Source organism: Gossypium raimondii, chromosome 3 (assembly GCF_025698545.1).
Source record: "Gossypium raimondii isolate GPD5lz chromosome 3, ASM2569854v1, whole genome shotgun sequence".
In the NCBI taxonomy this organism is placed as follows: domain Eukaryota; kingdom Viridiplantae; phylum Streptophyta; class Magnoliopsida; order Malvales; family Malvaceae; genus Gossypium; species Gossypium raimondii.
Window position 1 is genome coordinate 57835541 of NC_068567.1, and position 21747 is coordinate 57857287.

At 36.7% G+C, this 21747-nt stretch overlaps 3 protein-coding genes across 3 annotated transcripts; 2 read left to right on the plus strand and 1 right to left on the minus strand.

Moving 5' to 3' along the window:
* The first annotated feature begins 603 nt into the window (after positions 1 to 603).
* Positions 604 to 13713, plus strand: LOC105794943 (histone-lysine N-methyltransferase ATXR3). The gene is made up of 20 exons (XM_012624347.2): positions 604 to 920; positions 1134 to 3742; positions 4004 to 4060; positions 4915 to 6093; positions 6634 to 6995; positions 7080 to 7634; positions 7728 to 7828; positions 8196 to 9255; positions 9396 to 9467; positions 9689 to 9799; positions 9896 to 9996; positions 10665 to 10764; positions 10849 to 10944; positions 11117 to 11284; positions 11387 to 11512; positions 11659 to 11712; positions 12058 to 12305; positions 12391 to 12499; positions 12622 to 12921; positions 13286 to 13713. The coding sequence occupies exons 2-20, from the start codon at positions 1279 to 1281 to the stop codon at positions 13460 to 13462; spliced, it is 7440 nt and encodes a 2479-aa protein (XP_012479801.1). The 5' UTR covers positions 604 to 920; positions 1134 to 1278; the 3' UTR covers positions 13463 to 13713.
* Positions 13714 to 13917: 204 nt separating this feature from the next.
* On the plus strand, positions 13918 to 16382 carry LOC105794944 (transcription factor bHLH117). The gene is made up of 2 exons (XM_012624348.2): positions 13918 to 15298; positions 16005 to 16382. The coding sequence occupies exons 1-2, from the start codon at positions 14392 to 14394 to the stop codon at positions 16061 to 16063; spliced, it is 966 nt and encodes a 321-aa protein (XP_012479802.2). The 5' UTR covers positions 13918 to 14391; the 3' UTR covers positions 16064 to 16382.
* Positions 16383 to 17659: 1277 nt separating this feature from the next.
* On the minus strand, positions 17660 to 18334 carry LOC105795996 (agamous-like MADS-box protein AGL66). Its single transcript, XM_052628950.1, has 4 exons — positions 18149 to 18334; positions 17956 to 18033; positions 17819 to 17880; positions 17660 to 17663 (listed from the first exon to the last, which is right to left on the minus strand). Exons 1-4 carry the CDS (start codon positions 18332 to 18334, stop codon positions 17660 to 17662), a joined length of 330 nt encoding a protein of 109 aa, XP_052484910.1.
* Between the last annotated feature and the right edge of the window lie 3413 nt (positions 18335 to 21747).

Consider the following 21747-nt stretch of genomic DNA (forward strand, 5'->3'; position numbering starts at 1 on the left):
TATTATAATTATTGTTTGTATGTTTTTTTTTTTGTGTAGACATAAAAAATTAAAATTAAAATATAGGTATAATTTTATATATTAAATTTAATATCATATTTATTTTATTTCATCATTTTTCATATTTAGTAAATGTCTCCTGTTTAATACAAAATCTATATTTAAAATTCCTTGGCACATTATTTAATTTGCTCCAACTTGCTATATTATGGATTGAAATTAAAGGTCTTACTTTACATATTAAAAAAAATCAATATTTTAGAAATTGATAACAAAATTAAGATCTTACTATTTTTTAGGGTTGATTTTATTGGAACATTTCATAATTATTCAGTATTGTGAATTTAAAAGGTCCATTAATATTAAAAAAAAAATACAATCCGAGTCAATTGGTTTGAAGGCGTAGGAGGGATACTGAAGAGCTGAAGGGTCAAAAACTCCGAAAATGTCCTCACTAGTATTATACGATTCAACATCAGTTCTCATTTGTAATTACGTATAAATAAGAGGGGTATTATTGTACTTTAAAAGAATTCACCTCTTAAATCCGTAAATTTCACAATCAAAGGTTAAAGATGGTTTAAAGGGGGAAAAAATACAAAGAAATTTACATCACGAAGGTTTCCTCTTTCAGACCAATAACACGAAGGCGAGAGAATACATTACAACACCGAGGAGGAAAAAAATAAAAAGATAAATAAATAATAGGAGAGCCAAATAAAAAGAGGGATTTGATAGAATTTTCGTTTTCATTTTTATTTTATAATTTCTATTATTATTTCTGTTTGTTTGGCGCAAAGATTTCTATTCACGCAGCAGCTCTCAAGTTGGTCGTCGTTTTCTCTCGATCTGTTCTTCACGTTCGTCGATTTATAGCTTTCTCTCACGATTTCCTCGCCCTCGATTATTGTTTTCTCTCGGTAGATTCTTTTGTCTTTTTAATCTCTTCTTTAATTCAAAACATTGTTTCTTTTTTCTTTTTAATTCCGCGGTGTTCAAACCCTAGAAACCGTGTGGATTTCGAATGCTTTTGTTTTCTCTTCTTGATTCTTTGGTTTCTTCTTTTCACTGAACCCTACATTGATTTGGTTGATGTGGGTTTTTTTTTTGGTGAAATTTTTGTTGTGAATTAGGTTAAATTTGGAGGGGGGAAGATTTCGGGAGTTCGAAAAAGGGGAGGAGTTTTTGTGAAGTATGAGCATCGATAGACCCGGGAAAGGGGAGAGAGCTAGGGTTTGAGAGAAGTTGGAGAATTCGGGGGAACTTGTGGAGATTTCCATGGGCGATGGAGTTGCGTGCATGCCTTTGCAGCAGCATCAGCATCAACATCAGCACATCATGGAGAGATTTCCAGTTACAGAAAAAACGCTTTGTCCCAACAATGAGCTCACTACAAAGCCCGTTAACCTCAAAGACAACGCCCAGCAGCAACAGCAGCAGCAGCCACAAGAGCAGCAGCAACAAGAGCAACAACAGCAGCAGCCACAACCGCAGCTGCCGCGAAAGAAAAAGAAACTGGTCAAGGTTAAGAAAGTAGTGGTGGTTAAGAAGAAGGTGGTGGTGGGAGCAGCAGCAGCAGCAGCAGCAGCCGCAGCCGCAGCAACATCACAGAAGAGTGAATTGGTAGTTAAAGCAAAGACTGAAGCGGGACTGAAAAGCAGTAAAGAGATTGATAAAGGTGATAATTCTGGGCAGAAGGAGGAAGTGGAAGAAGGTGAATTGGGGACGTTGAAGTGGCCCAGAGAAGGGGAGAATGGGGAGGTTGGGACTGACAAGTCGAAGAATGGGGAAATTGAGAAGGGAGAGATTACTAGTGAGAAATGTAGGAAAGGGGAAGTAGTGAAGGAAGAGATTGTTCGTGAAGTGAAAGGTGAGCTGGAGAAAGAGGAAACTGTTTCCAAGAAAAAAGGGGAGGTGATGAATGGAGAGATTGTTACAGGTAAGTGGAGAAAAGGGGAGGTGGCGAAGGGGGAGATGGTTCTGGAAAAAGGAAGGAAAGCGGAACCTGAAAAGGGAGAATTTGGGTCATGGAGAGGCGCCAAAGATGACCTAGAGAAAGGAGAATTCATTCCTGATAGATGGCATAAGGGGGACTTGATGAAGGATGAGTACAGTTACAGTAAATATAGGAAGTATGAGTTAGGAAAGGAAAAAAGCTGGAAATATGAGATGGAACGCACTCCACCTTCAGGTAAGTACTCAGTTGACGATCTTTATCACAGGAAGGAATTCAGTAGAAGCACCCTGCATGGCAGAAGTTCTTCCAGATGGGAAACTAGCCAGGACAGGACTTCTAGGATCAGTTCAAAGATTGTGGATGAGGAAGGCTTATATAAGAGTGAGTACAGCAATGGTAAGAACCATGGGCGAGAGTACCCTTCTTCTGGTAATAGGCCGAAGCGGCATGGCACTGATTCAGACAGTGGTGACCGCAAGCACTATGGAGATTATGGCGACTATGCAAATTCAAAATGTAGGAGGCTCTCCGATGATTTTGGTCGAAATTCCCACCCAGAGCTCTACTCACGCCACTCTGTTGAGAGGTTCTATAAAAATTCTTCTTCATCAAGAATTTCTTCATTGGAAAAGTACACTTCAAGACATCATGAATCCTCTTTGTCATCTAGAGTTGTGTATGATAAGTGTGGGCGTAGTCCAGCATATTCTGAGCGGTCCCCACGTGATAGGGTCAGGAATTATGATCACAGGGATCGGAGTCCAATTCGACGGGAGCGATCCCCATGGGACAGATCCCCATATACATGTGAGAAATCCCCATATGCTCGTGATAGATCTGTGTATTCTCGTGAGAGATCCCCATATGATCGGAGTCGTCATCATGATCATAGAATCAGAAGTCCTATCAATGCAGGGCGGTCCCCAGAGGATCGGCCTAGATTTCATGATCGTAGGGACCGGACTCCCAGCTATTTGGAACGGTCTCCACATGATCGGAGTAAGACCAAAAATCAAAGAGACACAAGTAAAAAGGGTGCCATAAATGAGAAGCGAGGCTCACAATATGGTTCTAAGGGGCAAGAAGATAAAGTTAGTCGGAGGGATCATAGTGGAAGAGACTCACATTCCTCAGCTAAAGAATCTCAAGATAGGATCAGCGTGCACAATTTGAATGGATCAGATGAAAAAAATGGCGTGTGTGAGTCTCACAAAGAAGATCAATCTCCAACACCCAGTGTAAATTGCCAAGAACCTCCTCTTCTTGTTGACGGGGCACCTCCTGAAGAGCTGCAATCAATGGAGGAAGACATGGACATATGCGACACACCACCTCACATTCCTTTGGTGGCTGAGTCCGCTGTTGGTAAATGGATTTATCTTGATGTTTTTGGTATCGAGCGAGGTCCTTCAAAATTATGTGACCTTAAGGAACTTGTTGAAGAAGGGGTTCTTTTGTCTGATCATTTAATCAAGCACTTAGATAGTGATAGGTGGGTGACTGTTGAAAATGCAGCTTCTCCCTTGTTGACTGCCAGTTTTCCATCCATTGTATCGGACTCGGTAACTCAGCTGGTTAGCCCTCCTGAAGCTCCTGGTAACTTGCTGATAGAAACTGGAGATCTCAAGCCATTAGGCACTCACAGTGGTGATGAGACGATGAGCTTCCAAGATGACAGTGCAGCCACATCTGATTCCTTGGAAGATCTTCACATTGACGAAAGGGTTGGAGCTCTATTGGACGGTATCAATATTATTCCTGGCAAGGAGCTTGAAATAGTTGGGGGTATGCCGTCACTAACAATATTTCTTTGTACTTTTTTTTTTCTTTCTCCAATACTAACTCCTCTTGAAGTCTATATACCTACATTTTTCTGGTACTTGATTTTTTTTTGTGCGGTTCCTTGGCATTTATATGTGTATACACTAATACGCATATATTTATATGTGTATATGTCTATACAGAACATAGACAGGTACATGATTGTGTTTGTTTGAGGAGATTTCTTATTTATTTCCTGTTCTCTGGAATTTTTCCATCATGCAGAAGCTCTGCAAATGACCTTTGATGATGCGGAATGGGAAGTGTGGGGGAGCTCTGATGGTACGTATTTCTTGTAGAAGCCTATATTTCAAATCATACTTTTCTATTAAGACATGGCTATTATATTTCAAATCACACCTCTGAGCATTTGATTAATTGATTCTTTCCTCCTATCTTCTACTGTGAGATAATATATTTTAAGTTGACAAGTACATGCAGCTGGAATTTGGAAAATAGTAGTATTTCAGACATTATGGTTGGCCTTTATAATCTAATATCTGTAAAATAAGTTTTCAATTTTATTTTTGAAGTCATCTTTATATTCTTCTAGGTTTGTGGTCAGCAATTGATTCGTCACCTCCCACAATTAATAAGGATTATTCTTAGCTCAGAATTTACTTGCTTGGTTCAGATAGCTGTATAGGGGCATCTTTTAAATTAAAATATATGAAGTTTTAGTTTCGTGTATTGATGAGGCTAGTGTAAATTACCAATAAAGGTGGCACTCTTGTACATTTGTGTTAGATTCCATCGGACTTAATTACTTAAATACTCCATATTTTTAGTTGATATATTTCAGCATATATTTTGTCTGCATGCATGCTTAATTTCTTTTGGTTGATCAAGAATTAAGATTTGTCCTAATTATGGCATCTTTGATTTTTCAAGATCAATATAATTTACCTGACGCATTTTGGTCTTTTTGGGATATTATGTGCACTTGAGCTGATCAAGATTTACCAAGCAGAGTGGGAGGCTGAATTGTAACTGAAATGAAATCAGTACAGTAGTTTTATATGAACAATATGTAATAACATTGAGATGAGTTCAAAATGAAGAAAGTAACAGGATATCTCTGGCATTTAGTCACCCATCTTGTGATGTAACGTTATTCCTTATCTTTGCTATTTCAGGTTTCCCTTGGCTTTTGAGTCGCACAGGGGATTGGCATGATAAAGTAACTGAAGAATTATCTAGCTACTCTGACACCAATGCAAAGGAGGCTGCAGAGCCCAGGGCTGTTGCAATATCTGATTGTTCCTCCTGTGCTGACTCTAGTGACTGGTTTTCTGGTCGATGGTCATGCAAGGGTGGGGACTGGAAGAGGAACGAGGAAGCTACTCAGGATAGATCTTCGAGGAAAAAACTTGTTCTTAATGATGGTTACCCTTTATGCCTTATGCCAAAGTCTGGGTATGAGGACCCTCGCTGGCATATGAAAGATGATCTGTACTATCCTTCTCATAGCAAAAGGCTTGACCTCCCTCCTTGGGCCTTCTCAATTGCCGAAGAGAGAAATGATTGCAATGATATTAGTAGATCGAATCAAATTAAGCCTTCTGCTGTAAGAGGAGTGAAGGGAACCATGCTTCCAGTAGTCAGGATAAATGCATGTGTGGTTCAGGATCAGGGTTCATTTGTATCTGCACCTCGCACAAAAACTCGAGTGAAGGAGAGACACTCTTCAAGATCTTCCCGGTCACACTCGACAACTAGTGATGTCAAGAAATCATCAGCAGAAAGTGATTCACTATCAAAGGCTGTTAATGATCAACGCTTGAAAGGATCATGGAAGTTTGCACCCATTAATACTCCTAAAGACCATGTTTGTACTATTGATGAGTTGCAGTTACACTTGGGTGAATGGTACTACCTTGATGGTGCTGGGCATGAAAGGGGACCTTCATCATTCTCTGAACTTCAGTTTTTGGTAGATCAAGGAGTTATCCCGAAATATAGCAGTGCTTTTCGTAAATATGATCAAATGTGGGTTCCAGTCACCTCCGCTGCAGGGAGTCTTGAAGTCACTGCATGGAATCGGCCTGGGAATGTTGCATCATCTGCTGATTCTTCTGGAACTACACTTTTAGATTCCCAAGGTGTCGCTGTTAGTGATAATAATACAAGTTCCAGTTCGTTTCACAGGCTACACCCCCAATTCATTGGATATACCTGTGGGAAGCTTCATAAATTGGTAATGAAATCATTTAAGAGTCGGGAATTTGCTGCAGCCATAAATGAGGTTTTAGACCCATGGATCAGTGCAAAACAGCCAAAGAAAGAGATGGACAAGCATATTTACCAAAAAACAGGTATGCTCTAGTTAGTTTAATTGCTACATGAGTCTACATCTGGATTGGCAAAGAAATAATTTAATATAGAATGAGATGCTAGAGCTTTGCACAAGTTTCTTGGTAGTGTCAAGGTATGAGGTATTTTGCAAAATTTCGTTACATTTTCCAATATATAAAACAATCATTAATTAGGTTAATATATAGTTGTCTTCAATGTGCCTTTTTAGTGGACCTTCTCTTAAAAGCAATGAAATTTTACTTGGAATAGGCTAGTGTTTTGAGGTTGTTTCCTTTTTCCTCTGCTCACTCTTTTGACTTTTTGGCATGGCATTTTGGCTTTTATATGGCATACATCCAGTTTACTGGGTGTGTGTGTGTAGATATTTATGTGATGACTGATTTAAGTTGGTGAGGGTCCTCAGTTCTGTCTTGGACTTGGTGAAGATGAGTGTGTGATGTGTGAATTTTCACAATTTTCCCTTCGGTAAATTTACGAGACATTTGTTTAATCTTTCTTCTTTGTTCATATGTGGATGAATCTTGGCCTGCACATTGCAGATAGTGGCAAACGGGCACGAATGATGATTAATGGAAGTGAAGAAGAGTATGATATTGAAGATGAGTTGCAATCAATCCGAAAGGATGATTTTGCATTTGAAGATTTATGCGGTGATGTGACCTTCCATGAACAAGAGAGTGCATGTTCCGTTACTGAGATGGGGAACTGGGGTTTGTTGGATGGTCATGTGCTAGCACGAGTCTTCCATTTCTTGAGATCTGACATGAAATCCCTTGTCTTTGCTTCTTTGACTTGTAAACACTGGAGAGCTGCTGTCAGGTTTTACAAGGGTATTGCAAGGCAGGTTGACTTGTCATCTCTTGGTCCCAACTGCAGTGACTCTATAGCTCAGAAAATCCTGGTATGATTCATGGTTGCTTAAAGTACTTGCATATAATTTTTTTCCCCTTTACTCCTCTGGTTTAATACAATTCTTTATTTGCAGAACTGTTACAACAAAGAACGGATAAATTCCATGGTTCTGATTGGTTGCACGAACATAAGTTCAATCACACTTGAAGATGTTCTTCAAGTTTTTCCTAGTTTATCTTATATAGATATTAGAGGTTGCAGCCAGTTTGGGGAATTGATAGTCAAATTTCCCAATTTGAGGTGGTTCAAGAGCACAAGTTTGCATGCTATGACAATCTCAGATGAGTCTAATTCTAAAATAAGGACTCTGAAACAAATTACCGAGAAAACTTCATCTGGCCTTAAAACGGGCCTGGGGAATGCTATCGATGATTTTGGCGAATTGAAGAGTTATTTTGAAAGTGTTGATAGAAGAGACTCTGCAAACCAATTATTTCGCCAAAGTTTATATAGGCGTTCAAAGTTATTTGATGCCAGGAAGTCCTCATCCATTTTATCTAGGGAAGCTCGTATCAGGCGATGGGCCATTAAAAAATCCGAAAATGGATATAAGCGGATGGAGGAATTCCTTGCTTCTAGTCTAAGGGATATAATGAAGGAGAATACCTCCGATTTTTTTGTGCCCAAGGTACTGTGGATCTTGTTCTTTCTGTTTGTGCATTTTTTGTTTCATACATTATGTTTAAAAGCCTTTATTCTTTTGCTGTCATTTGATTTTCAGGTTGCAGAAATTGAGGAGAAAATGAAAAATGGTTATTACATTGGACATGGTCTGGGTTATGTTAAAGAGGACATCAGCCGAATGTGCAGGGATGCAATAAAGTAAGGTTTTCTAGTTCCCTCTTTTACATCTTAATTTGATACATTGAATTAAAGAATATTTCTAAGTTGCGAAGGCTTTAAGTCATCCAAGCTGTAGTCATTTGACTTGTGTGGTTATGTGTTACCCAGTTAATTGTCTGAAGGCTGCCCCGCCTATAATTGTATAACATTTCTTCTTTATGAATTAAAATTGATTTCTTCTGTATATGCCTAGAGCTGTTCTCTCCCTTATTTTCATTTATTGAACATAAATTGTTAATTTTGCGCCTTTCTCCTGTGCTTTATTTTTACGGCCATATGTTCAGCATGAGTATCTGATAATATGCTAACCATTCCATTTGTTTGTATACCAATTTGTTGGTTGTAGAACAAAGAATCGTGGAGGTGCTCGAGACATGAATCGCATAATTACTTTATTTATCCAGCTCGCCACACGTTTAGAAGAGGGTGCTAAGATTACATCTTCTTATGAAAGAGATGAATTGCTGAAGTCTTGGAAAGATGACTCACCTACTGGATTCTCAAAGTACAAGAAGAAACTTGGTAAGGCAGTCACTGAAAGAAAGTACATGAACAAGAGCAATGGCACTTCTTTTGCAAATGGTGCTTTTGATTATGGGGAATATGCATCTGATAGAGAAATTAGAAAGCGTCTGTCCAAACTTAATAGGAAATCGCTTGACTCAGAAAGTGAAACATCTGATGAGCTTGATCGCTCTTCTGAGGATGGCAAAAGTGAGAGTGAAATTGAGAGTACCGCTTCAGATACTGAGAGTGAATTGGATTTCAAGCCTGAAGGTCGGTCTGGGGAGTCAAGAGGGGATGGATACTTCATGGCAGGAGATAGTTTTGATTCTATGGCTGATGACCGTGAATGGGGTGCTCGTATGACCAAAGCTAGTTTGGTTCCTCCTGTCACTAGGAAATATGAAGTCATTGATCAGTATGTTGTTGTAGCTGATGAGGAGGATGTGCGGCGTAAGATGCAAGTATCCTTGCCGGAGGACTATGCCGAGAAGCTCAATGCTCAAAAAACTGGCACTGAGGAGTTGGATATGGAACTTCCTGAAGTCAAAGATTATAAACCCAGAAAAGAGCTTGGAGATGAAGTTATAGAGCAAGAAGTTTATGGAATTGATCCTTACACTCACAACCTCTTGCTTGATTCCATGCCGGAGGAGTTGGAATGGCCTTTAGAGGATAAGCAATCTTTTATTGAAGATGTTCTCCTTCGAACTCTGAATAAGCAAGTTAGACAATTCACAGGCACTGGGAACACTCCAATGATGTATCCGTTGAAGCCCATTGTAGAAGAAATTAAAAGAGTTGCTGAGGTGGACTGTGATAAACGAACAATGAAAATGTGTCAAGGTATACTGAAAGCCATAGATGATCGTCCTGATGACAATTATGTTGCTTACCGAAAGGTATACATATGCTTCATATCTCATATATTATTTTCTGTTCTTTATCCTCATGTTTAATAACATTATGTTGTTTTTTCCTTGTTCCTTTGTTCTATGATGCTGGTGTTTACATTATTTTTCTACTGGATATGCTTTATTAGGGTTTGGGTGTTCTCTGCAACAAGGAAGGTGGTTTTAGAGAAGAAGATTTTGTTGTAGAGTTTTTGGGAGAGGTATGATGCGAATTAGATTACAAACAGTTTCCTTTATCTATGCCTTTGTGCAAATAATATATTTTGTTACATTTTTCTTGTACAGTTTTTAACTTTCAGCTATATTTAAAAAAAAAAAACCTTTTTTATTTATCATCACGTGTAATTATTTTCTGGCTTTTGGCTTTTGAATGGAGAGACTCTTTGAAGTCTTTTGTCCTCACGGGTTTTAATTTCCATAGGTTTATCCTGTTTGGAAATGGTTTGAGAAGCAAGATGGGATTCGGTTGTTGCAGAATAACAGCAAGGATCCAGCTCCCGAGTTCTACAACATCTACCTTGAGAGGCCAAAGGTCCATTTCAACACGTCTTGTACTAAGTGTTATTATTGGTTAGTTAATTTTAATTGCTTTTCTGAAAATGTTTACTGATCATCTCTTATTTATCAGGGTGATGCGGGTGGCTATGATTTAGTTGTTGTTGATGCAATGCATAAGGCCAATTATGCGAGTCGAATTTGTCATTCATGTCATCCTAATTGTGAAGCCAAGTAAGTATATTCTGTTGCTCATTTTGTTCTGTGCAGAATTGTGAAGCTATATATCTAGTCATTTTGTTTCTCTTCCCCATTTCTCCCTAGTTTGGGAATTCAAGACTTCTATAGAGCAGAATAATTCAGATTTTTTAAATATGGAGTAGTATGCTCATCAGTGATTTTTTTTAATTCTTTATATTAATAATTAAATAATTGATGTTTGACACATATAATTCTTGGACCCGTTTAACTGTTGTCAATAAAACTCAATTGTTTGTACTCTGTTATGAGCTTTTGCACTTTCGGGTATGCTTTAGTTAAGACTGTGCAAGGATTTCGGATTCCTAAAAGCTGAAAGAAGTAGCATGGATAATAGAGATATTTGGAATTTCTTGTTTTAATAGATAGACTGTTTTCTAATATGACTATTACCCTGTGGTTCCAGATAACTTATCATTTTTTGTTAGGACAAATTGTATTTAAATCAGTCTCTGTATTATCTGTTTATTCAATAGTTCGGTTCTTTTGTGGCACATAAAGCTTTTTTCTATTGGCATGACCTGTCCTTACCCTCTGCCTGTAACTTGTGATCCTGAACAAACTTTAGCCTAGCTACAAATCAAGTTCTGACCAAGATTTTGTTTTCTCTAATTCATCTAATATTTACCATTTCTTGGATGCAGAGTTACCGCTGTAGATGGTCAGTACCAAATTGGAATCTATGCTCTACGTGCAATACGATATGGCGAGGAGATTACATTTGATTATAATTCCGTTACAGAGGTTTGAATCTTCTGTCTTATCAGCTTTGTTAGGGATGATAATTCCTATGTTCTTATAGCTCATGATTGGTGCTTATCCTGTTAGAGCAAGGAAGAATATGAAGCATCTGTCTGTCTCTGTGGTAGTCAAGTTTGCCGTGGCAGCTACTTGAATTTGACTGGTGAAGGTGCATTTCAGAAGGTATGCAGTTTCATGATGGTTTTTTTTTTTTTTTGAAAAAAAAAACAAAAAATGGAATCTTCTTTTTGCCTGTAAAAATAAAATGATATGGTATTACCTGTTGTCGAATAAGTTGACCTTTGCTCTTTTGAGTTTCCTAGAAGTTATTATAGGGAATTATGTTGTTCTTCAGGTACTGAAGGAGTGGCATGGTATACTTGACCGACAACAGCTAATGCTAGAAGCTTGTGAACTAAATTCTGTATCTGAAGAAGATTACCTTGAGCTAGGGAGGGCTGGCCTAGGAAGCTGTTTGCTTGGTGGATTGCCTGATTGGTTGGTTGCTTACTCAGCTCGTGTGGTATGTCTTCGGTTTGCTGTAACCTCATTACTTCATTTTTGGATTAGGAAAAAAGAGGGAGGAGGGAGCTTCTATTTTGCTGACATTTCTTTTCTGGTGTAGGTGAGATTCATAAATTTTGAGAGAACAAAGCTCCCTGAGCAAATTTTACGGCATAATTTGGAAGAGAAGCGCAAGTACTGTATAGACATATCTCTTGATGCAGAGAGGAATGATGCAGAGATTCAGGTATGTTGCTGTTCTCATTTAGTCTGTACACGGCATTTGCATGTTTTTGTGCCTTTGCTTGTATCTGCTTACGTTTGTTTGAAGCTTTTTATGCTTACCGTCAAAATGTAAGTGCTAATTGTATACTTTCCTGTTGAACGAGGTAGGCTGAGGGTGTCTATAACCAGAGGCTTCAGAATTTGGCTATTACTCTTGACAAGGTGATTCCTCCGTCTCTGAATGACATATCTGAAGTTCAAATCTTCTACATAATAAAATATGGTCATGTGTATTATGCTGACTCATATAGTAATCTTTACTTTCACCTGGTGTTTTATTATTTTGAAGAGCTAATCTTCAAAATCTTGGAAGTTTAAACTTTTTGGAATGCATGGATTACTCTTGTTTTCATTTGGTTTAATGGTTGGATGGGAGTCATCTTTGTTATAACATTGCGTTTAATGATATCAAATTAAGTAGAGGCTAGTTCCTTTGCATTATGAGAGAAAACTATGTACATGCTCTATTAGTATCCCTATATTATATCATCTTTGATTCTGTTTCAGGTGAGGTATGTCATGAGATGCGTGTTTGGTGACCCCAAAAAGGCTCCACCACCTATAGAGAGGCTCAGTCCTGAAGAGGCTGTTTCCTTTCTCTGGAAAGGTGAGGGATCACTTGTTGAGGAGCTTCTTCAGTCCATGGCTCCTCACGTGGAAGATGAAACACTTAATGATCTGAGGTCCAAGATTCAAGTGCATGACCCATCATGGTCTGACAACATTCTGAAAGAACTTCAGAAATCTTTGTTATGGTGAGTGGAATGTCCTCTTTAAAGTTGTTTCCATGCTGTTTCATTCCAGGAAAGATGCAATCTTAATCATTTCTTTGTTTTGAAGGTTGAGGGATGAGGTTCGGAATCTTCCATGTACGTACAAGTGTCGGCATGATGCTGCAGCTGACTTGATCCATATTTATGCTTACACAAAGTGCTTCATAAGAGTTCGGGTGAGTTTTTTACTATTTTCTTTCTGATGAACGTTCTTTTTTTCCGAAAGGGTAGAGGGGGATTGTGAAATAGAGAATGCTATTGTATTATCATTTTATCTAACCAATCATTTTATACGCAGGAGTACAAAGCAGTAACTTCTCCCCCTGTCTACATTAGTCCTCTTGACCTGAGCCCCAAGTACTCTGACAAGTTCACAGGTCTTCAGGAATATTGCAAGACGTATGGTGAAAATTATTGTTTGGGGCAGCTAGTTTTTTGGTATAACCAGACCAGTGTTGATCCAGATTCCAGCCTGTTTAGAGCAAGTAGGGGTTGCTTATCATTACCTGACATTGGTTGCTTCTACGCCAAGGTTCAGAAGCCATCAAGGCATCGTGTTTATGGCCCAAAGACTGTCAAATTTATGCTGTCATGGATGGTAAGCTTCTTAGTTCTTTCATCCCCATTTGTAATGATGTAAGATGCTGTTTTGGATTATTTGAATTTCAAAGTATTGAGGGCAGCACTCAAATTGCCTTCAAATCGAGCATTCTGTAGGTCACTTGCCTGCTGGGGACGAAGGTTGTCTGTTTAACACAGTTTTAATGACATCCCTGATTTTTTAACCTGATTGTTTTGTGGACAAGTTAATTATCATTTATATCATAAATAGAAATGTAGCATTCCCACAGTTAAACTTGTATGTAGAGGAGCAACGGTATTTGACGGGAAAGATTATTGCCATGTATAGAAAATCACTAGGAATACCGTAGTTACTGTTTTTAATATGGTGGTTGGTGCAGGAGAAGCAACCCCAGAGACCATGGCCGAAGGACCGAATATGGACATTCAAAGGTAGTCCAAGAATCTTTGGGAGTCCAATGCTAGATGCAGTTTTAAACAATAGTTCACTGGACAGAGAGATGGTGCAATGGTTGAAGCATAGACCTGCGAAATTCCAGGCGATGTGGGATAGATGAGGACATTGTTGTAGGGGTTGAGTTTTGTGGGGAGCAGTAGGATATTATTAGCCAAATACGGTTGTAAATGTTTTTGGAATGATTTGTCAATTTTAGTTTGGCAGCTACCCTTTGGGTTAAGAGGGGTAGTTGGTAAAAAATCATTCCAAAACATCATTTTCTTGTGCCCCTTTTCTTCTCATTCTTATGTACAGTTTTCATCTTTGTATTCTGTAATTCATTTCGTTTAGTAGGCCTTTTTGTCTAAAGAACTTTTCCTAGTCTTTGCCTCATTTATTATTTTACCTGAATGCCAAAGGAATCATCAACATATTTTTCAAGGAGGATGTATTATTAGCAGTGATGATCAAATAGTTAATAATATCATTCCTTCTTCCTTCCTATCTCAAAACTCAAAGCAAGCTAATCCCAGTTCCAAATTTTAGCAGTGAGTGGCATCCTTTTTTGTCCATTTTGCTTTCAGTATGTAACAAAAGATCCCAACTAAATCCCCAACATGTGCAAGTCCTTAACCTTATACGTCTTTATTTCTTTGCAGCAATGACATGCAGATTCACAAGCCTCTCCGATGTAATTCCCCGGCGACTTGAAACCCTCCAAGAGACCAAAAAAAAAAAAAAAAAAATCGACAAAGCAGAGGTTGTCTCAGACCTGACCTGATCTGTCCTGAAGGGCGGATTGTGTGTCAGTTATATATATATATATGATATATGAAAGGCAGGCCAATCATCTTTGATTCTTGTGTCGCCGCCTTCGCTAATTCTCTAGGGCCACCATTCGTACTTCCCATCTAGTAATCAACCCCCACGCGTCCCCCTTCGCGTTACGTCCTTATATGAGTGTGCACACTCTCCCATTTCTCTTCACTGCTTTTATTGGTCAGTCCCCAACATTCGCCCTGAGGCCACTCTGCAAAGCAAAACACCACCATGAAAATGGAGGAATACGATTTCTGTTCCACTCTTCATCCACTTCACTCTTACGCTCCTTCACCTTTCACTTCTAGTGTTCATAATCCCGAGTTCAACAACATGATGATAAACTCCCATGAACCCAAGTTGTTCAACGACCCCAATCTCCGATCTCTCTTCCCTCTACCCTATGAACCCGACGGCCCTTGTTGCTTCTTCACCCCAGACCCTGATCCAGACCCTATCTTCCCTTCTCTCCCCCTCCCTGATCTCGACTTCTCCCTTTTCTCCTCCGATATCCCTGACCCAGCCGGCCACCCTCTTCTTAACCTCCCCTCCCCTCCCCTCTTCCTTTCTGACCTCCGCCCCCTCCACCGTCTTCCTCCTCTCTCCGCCTCTTCCACTCCCAAATCCAAACGCACTCGTCTCGACTTAGTCCTTTCCCACTCCGACAACAACCCTCAAACACTCGACTCCATCGTCAAGAGCTTCAACGCTCCTCCTCCTCCTCCTCCAATAATCCCTCACAGCGAGCTCGCCCGAAAGCGGAGGCAAAAGCGTAGCGACAAGACCCGTTGTCTCCAAAAGCTAATGCCATGGGACAAGAAGATGGATATGGCCACCATGCTCCAAGAGGCTTATAAGTACATCCGCTTCTTGCAAGCTCAAGTCTCCATTCTCCAATCCATGCCCATCACTTCCAGCTTTGTGTCCATCACCCAACATCTTAACAATGCTTCTTTTGAAGTCGACTTTGCTGGGTTGGAAAGGCTGAACCGGCAACAGCTTTTGCAGGTGTTGATTAACTCTCCAATGGCTCAAACCATGCTTTGTTCACAGGGTCTTTGCGTTTTTGCTACTGAGCAGTTGGTTTCGCTTAACAAGGCCAAGGAAAGGAAAACCATGCTTCAACAATTTCTCTTTGGTAATTAACTAACGAAAAATAGAATCCGGGGTATACGGTTTTACACACTATACTATAAATGTTTTAGGGATTCTCTTTGATTTTTCTTTTGGGTTTATATTTTTCAGTCTTTATGGTCGTACTAGCCTAAATGTTAGTGCTAGCTTTTCAACAGAGGGCTTAAATGAATGCAAGGATTAAGGGTTTTTGTTTGGTTCATCATTTCCACTTTTGGTTGATAGTAAATGATATATGAGCATTGAAATTTTGTTTTATCTGTCTGATTTGGACCCAATGTGTAGTTTTTGATCCTAAACAAAACCAACAAATCTTAATATATTTGGGGTCTTATTACATAAATCTTAAAGACTATAATGTTTACCTGGAACACTCAGAATCTTTTCATTATCAACCCCTCTTTTATGTTTTAATTAGTTTTGTATAATTATCTCTAATCCTTTTTTTTTTCCAATCTTTTAACGTTGTTTATTTGCTCCATTTTTACTGTTGGGTGCATCCTGCTTAACGTGAAAACATGACATTTTTGTACCCCAAAAAAAGCATGACACATTTCTGGTTCAAACTGAGATTGATATAGCTATGTCCCCTGATTTACCACTTTGTGCATCAGTGACAGTGACTGGATGAAAAGGGAAATTTTGTACCAATGGCCAACATGAACTTCAGGCTTTGCATTAGCCTAATTTGGTTTTTTTTGATATGATAGGGAGAGAAAGTGACAGGCTGAGTGACATAGCTTTTGTTTGTGCATGCGATGAATATTGAGTTAAACAGTACGAGACTGAAGCTTTATGATCAGCCAGCCAACCTCACCTCTTCATCTCAATACTCTCTTTGCATTTTGGTGAGTAAATATTGTACAAAATTGTGCTTTGATGAAAGCCTCCTTTTGCCACATTCATGGTTTTTTACACAACTCACTCTTCATTTCTGAAGCCAATTACTTCGGTTGCTTATTGTTTGTAGTGCTGAGTGCCCCTATGTTAATGTGACCAAGGTTTGGTCCATTGAGGTTTCAGTTTGTAACTCCTTATTCCTTCCATTGGGCTTTAATTATAACTAAATGGCTACTTTAATTCATGGATCCATATTTTTGGGATTCTAGGATGGACTGAGAGTGATCACCTTTTACTTTAAAAGCCTGAAAAACAACTATTTTGTTTCAGATTTGGGTATTTCAATATGAACTTCTTGCAATAATCACCCACCAAGTACTTGAACCAAAATAAATACATAAAGGGTAAATATACATCCTCCTACCTGGACTTGTCCAATACCTAAATTTGGCATCAAAATTTAATTGGAAACCTAAACTTTTTTTGGTTCAAACAAGAGAAAGAAACAAACATAAAAATTATTCATAGATAAACTTGAACAAGAAACTAGGTGCCAAAATATACATTTACTTAAAAAAAATCAAGACATTTATTTGTACACATGCCCATGGCAATTAACAAATGTCATATTTATGTATGAAATATGTAGACGACAAAGTAGTTTGAATATGAAAAATGATTGTATGAAACTATAATTAAAATTTTCAATACGTCATTCCTATATATTTTCAATACGAGAATGACAAATTAAATTTTTTTTTTCTTGATTTTCAGCTTTATCCTCCTTTCTTATGTTTAACAATGTGATCCAGACTAGACCACCTCTGAGTATTGATTGATATAACTGCCTTTACAAAGGTGATATTTAACATGAAAATCTGAATTTCATAGTTGAGAAAAACTACAATTTATTGCGTCCAAAAAAAAAAAGTATATTTAAACAACCTGCCAACTACATGTATTGTAAGCAAACCATATTTAAAATAACTATAAAATCTGCCATTCTCAAAGTTTCAAACTTCAGACAAGGAGTACACTAACACTAGTGCTAAAACTACTGTCCAGCCCTAACCTATCTCTGTTTTCTGCCATACATTTGAACAAGTCTAAGGAAGGATAACGGTGTTTGAGCTTTTACAGTGAAGGTGAAGTCTCTTTCTCAAGCAGCTTTGTCTTCTGTTTGAAGAACAAACATTGGTCATGTTAACATTCATCACATCATGTCAGAAAAAAACACACTATAGTGAAAAAAAAAATGAACTCACTTTCAACTTTTCAATTCGTTGAATTGCCTTAGTAACAAATTGCTGGTGGTGTTGAGCTTCAGCAATTAAGTAGATATTCGACACATCTGGACTATATGACCACATCTTCTCCTGAGCTTCATATTTTTTCCGGTTTAGTTCACAGGGTTTTCTCTCAAGAGCCTGCAGGGAAACCAAAATAGTTATGGAAGAGCATAGTTAAGAAAGAGCAGCAAGTTATACAGAGTTTTTGTTTACCTCCAATCTGAACATGCATTGCTTTAACTGCCGATGAAATTGTTCATATGATAAAAAACAGAAAGAATTCTTTGTGAGAAAGAAAGAAAAGAAAAGAAACCATAAATTCATCTGCCTGTGTGTGTAAGCATGCAAATGTGCATGTTTGGAGAGAAAGAGATAGATACAAAGGGACATCAAACCTCTCTATTTTATCCAGTATTTCAGCTTCATACTTCAAATGTTTCAGGCTTTCGTACAAGAACTGTAACCACAGGCAATAACCAGTTAGGATCACTAAAAATTGAAGGCGAGGAGAGAAGAGAAAGAGTTAGACTACCTCTTCATTGTCAAGATGTCTGAAATAAAGCAGAAACACAGACAAGGACCAAACCGTCAGCTTAACTATTTGTGAAACCTTTTATTAAACAAAACAATAGAAAAGTTTACAACAAAAAGCTTACAACAACATGCATTTATAACTTACAAAAGAGAAAGAAGTAAATAATAGTAGAATTAATATTGTTCATCACCCTTCCCTTGTGAGTATAGCTGGTCAATCGACCTGTAGGAGAAAACATCAAAAGGGCAACATCAGCACCATATAACGTTGATAATTCAGTGGCCTTCTTGAGAATGCCTTTCCCGCGTTTTGAATAAGCTATTTGACGAGAACAAGGGTTGTCAATTCTCTTGATCAACAGCCTCTTGCGACCCATTATGAAAAGGGAAATCGAATACGAAAATGAAGAAGGAAGAAAACTTGTTGTAGGCTACTATGAGAAAATGGACATTATAGGACAAGGTGGAAGAATATGCATTAAATTCCCGGCCATTCAAGAAGGTCAGATAGTTATTGTAATATGCCAATTGTCAAAAATTCCCTCACTAACGGATTTTTTTAACTCGACTAAGGCTTCAAGAGTAAACTGAAGATGTTAGTATGGCAGTTACACATCGATACAAGTTTGTATTAATCGAAATGAGTTGAAATATCGAAATTTTGGTCAAAACAGTACACAAATTCTTTGATATCAAATTTAGGTCCAAAACAGTTAGTATTGATCGGTGCAACCAGTACTGATACAATTCTGATTACTATGACTAGACAATTAAATAGTATTTCATGAAGAAAATCTGTCTAACCTCCTAGTTGGGATTAGTTCACTTATTAGAAATCATGTGTTGACTAAATTTTTACAAAGTTATTATTGATGAAGTTATATATCATAGAGGGAAAAACGAGAGTGACTCAGATTATTTATATACCCTTAATTCTAAGGATAGAGATTTCTTGTTTAACATATTTAAGAGTAAAAGAAAAGGGTTCCAGTAGTCTAAAACTATGGACTTTCCACTTCCTATAGTAGAATACATGAATCTAATTTGTCTGAGTTAGTGAGTGAGATAGTGGTCTTTAATTTTAATGTTCATTGTGCGTTGAAAATGGGTTATTTAAAACAATTACCTCATATCAGCATATGCCATTTCTATTCAAATCATGCATCATAATCATATTTATAGAAAAAGTCAACTATTCATGATAATTTAAAGGTAAAAAAAAAACACTTAATAAAAAAAATAAAAAACTAATTAAGCACTTAAAAAAATTCAACCTATTCAGCTTTCAATTATAAAAAAAAAACAATCAATTAGGCTCTTTTATTAATAGAAATTGTCAGTTGACCCATTTAACCATTAAATGTGCTTATGTGACAAACGGTGCTATGTAACAAAAAAATTAAAATGTTACAAAAAGTATCACTGATGCTCAGCCTTTGGCACGGAGACCACCTGACGGTTATGATCACAAGCGAGATTAGTACATACCTACTATTTATGCCTTCATACAAAGATCGCCACTGTTATGGGCTGCTTGTGGGATGGCTCGTGGTGCTAAGCTAAGACCTCAAACCTATGTTGTAGAATATATGAATTATTGAGTGAGACAAGTTCATTATACGTTGAGAATAGATTGTATGAAATAGTTGCGTCATGTCCGTTCATGTCATTTCTATTCAAATCATGAGTCCTAATCATATTTATAGAGAAAAGTCAACTATTCATTACACATCACATGTGATAATTTAAGGCTTAAGGGTCAAAAAAGCCACTAGTAAAAAGAATAAGAAAAATAAATTAAGCCCTTAAAAAATTCACCCTCAATGACAAAAGAAATAATCAACTAGACCCTTCATTTAATGGAAACTGTCAATTGATTGCTTTAACCGTTTAGTGCGCTGTCGTGCAAAGGGTGCTGACATGGCAAATTTTTTAAAAAATAAAAATTATAAAAAATATTTTAAAATTGATAAATATATTTAGAATGAACCTGGACAACAATTTATCTAAATTCATTCAAAATGAGTGCAAGTCTATAAAATAAATAATTTATTAAAATTTATAAAAAACTTTATATGCAAAAAATTCAAAGAAATAAAAAAATTAATAATTTGTTACATTACAACATCTTTGCTTGTAGCACTTCAATATACAGTTCGCAACCACTTTACACAACTCTTTTTCCTTGCATGTCTTTGACAACTGAAATGCTGAAGAGAACTTTGAAATCAAGCTCAAAATGGAGGAAACCGATGAGATTATCACTGATGCTCTACCTTTGGCATGGAGATCGCCTGAAGACTATGATCATAAGCAGGGTCCGTAGTAGTACCCATTGTTTATGCCTTCATACAAATATGGCTCGTGGAGTTAAGACCTCGAACCGATCCTAAATATTTCAGAAAAGTTGATCAGGTTGTTTCTTTGAATTTTATAATTTTTCATAAATTATTAATTTTTTTTCAAATTTTTTACATATTTAAATTTTTATAATATATTTTAATATATTTATTTATTTATTTATAATTTTGTACTCATCTTGAATGAATCTAGACAAATAGTTGTTTATAAATTCATTGTAGATGTATCTATATATTTTATCAATTTTAAATATTTTTAATAAATTATTAAAAATTTACCATAATTAATGATTAAATGGTAAATGAAGCACCCATTTTTGTTAAAAAAGAAGGCAGTAACACCCACCTGACCAAGAAGAACCAATTTACAAATCTCTGAAGTTGTTGGACGGATAACCCATTTTGGGACTCCTTGAGCTTAGCGGCACACGAAGAATATATAAAAGAAATTAGAGAATTCGATTTATTCTATTTTGTTATTTTGTTTTAATTTAAGTAAAATAATTTAAAGTTATTAAAAATAAAAAAAAATAAATATCACATTATCAGGAATATAAAATTACGGAAGTGTGGAATTGAAATTACTCATATTTTAGAATGTTTGAAATCCAAGTTGTGCGCATAGGATAAAAAGAGAAAATATCTCCTACAAAATACTAAAATACTAGAAAAATTGTATCTTACAAAAGACTAAAATATAAATAAAAACAATAAAAAACACTAGAAATTTAACGAGCTTTAACAAATTACGCCTACATGCTCAAATATATTTCAATGCAAAATGTATAAGTGAAAATTACAAATAGAAAGGAAGAAAATGACAAATTATGAGATAATTTAAAAGTGGAGAAACCATCTCCTTTTGTAGTGGTAGAAACATTCCACAACCTTATATTGTTTTTATATGAGATTGTGCTATTTTAACCATCCAAACAGAAACATTTTATGTCAGAATCTAACATTATCTCTGAAAATGTTACATTTTTGTACAAAAATTCACTAAAACTGAGAAGTTAATCCAATTATGTAATACTATCAAACTATAATAATTGTTTACCTAAAATTACTAGTTCCAATTCAACTATATACATGCAACAAATTAATAAAAACCAACCATTTATGTTGATGTGATTAACCACTAAATTAATTATTCAATTTTTATAAAATAATGTGACCAAATTTGGTACCAATTAAACTCATGTTGTTAATGTGATACGGAGTTACTTTTAGGTTCAATGTGCTTCTTATATTTGACAAAATTTATATATTTTGATTACACTATTAAATTTTTAGTGTTTAATTGAGTTTTAGAGTTGATTTAATGAGAATTTATAATTAACTACTAATATTAGCAATTAATTTTCATCAAATCAACCAAAAAAATCTGAATTAAATTACATCCATTGGATTGTATTTGACAAATTAAACAA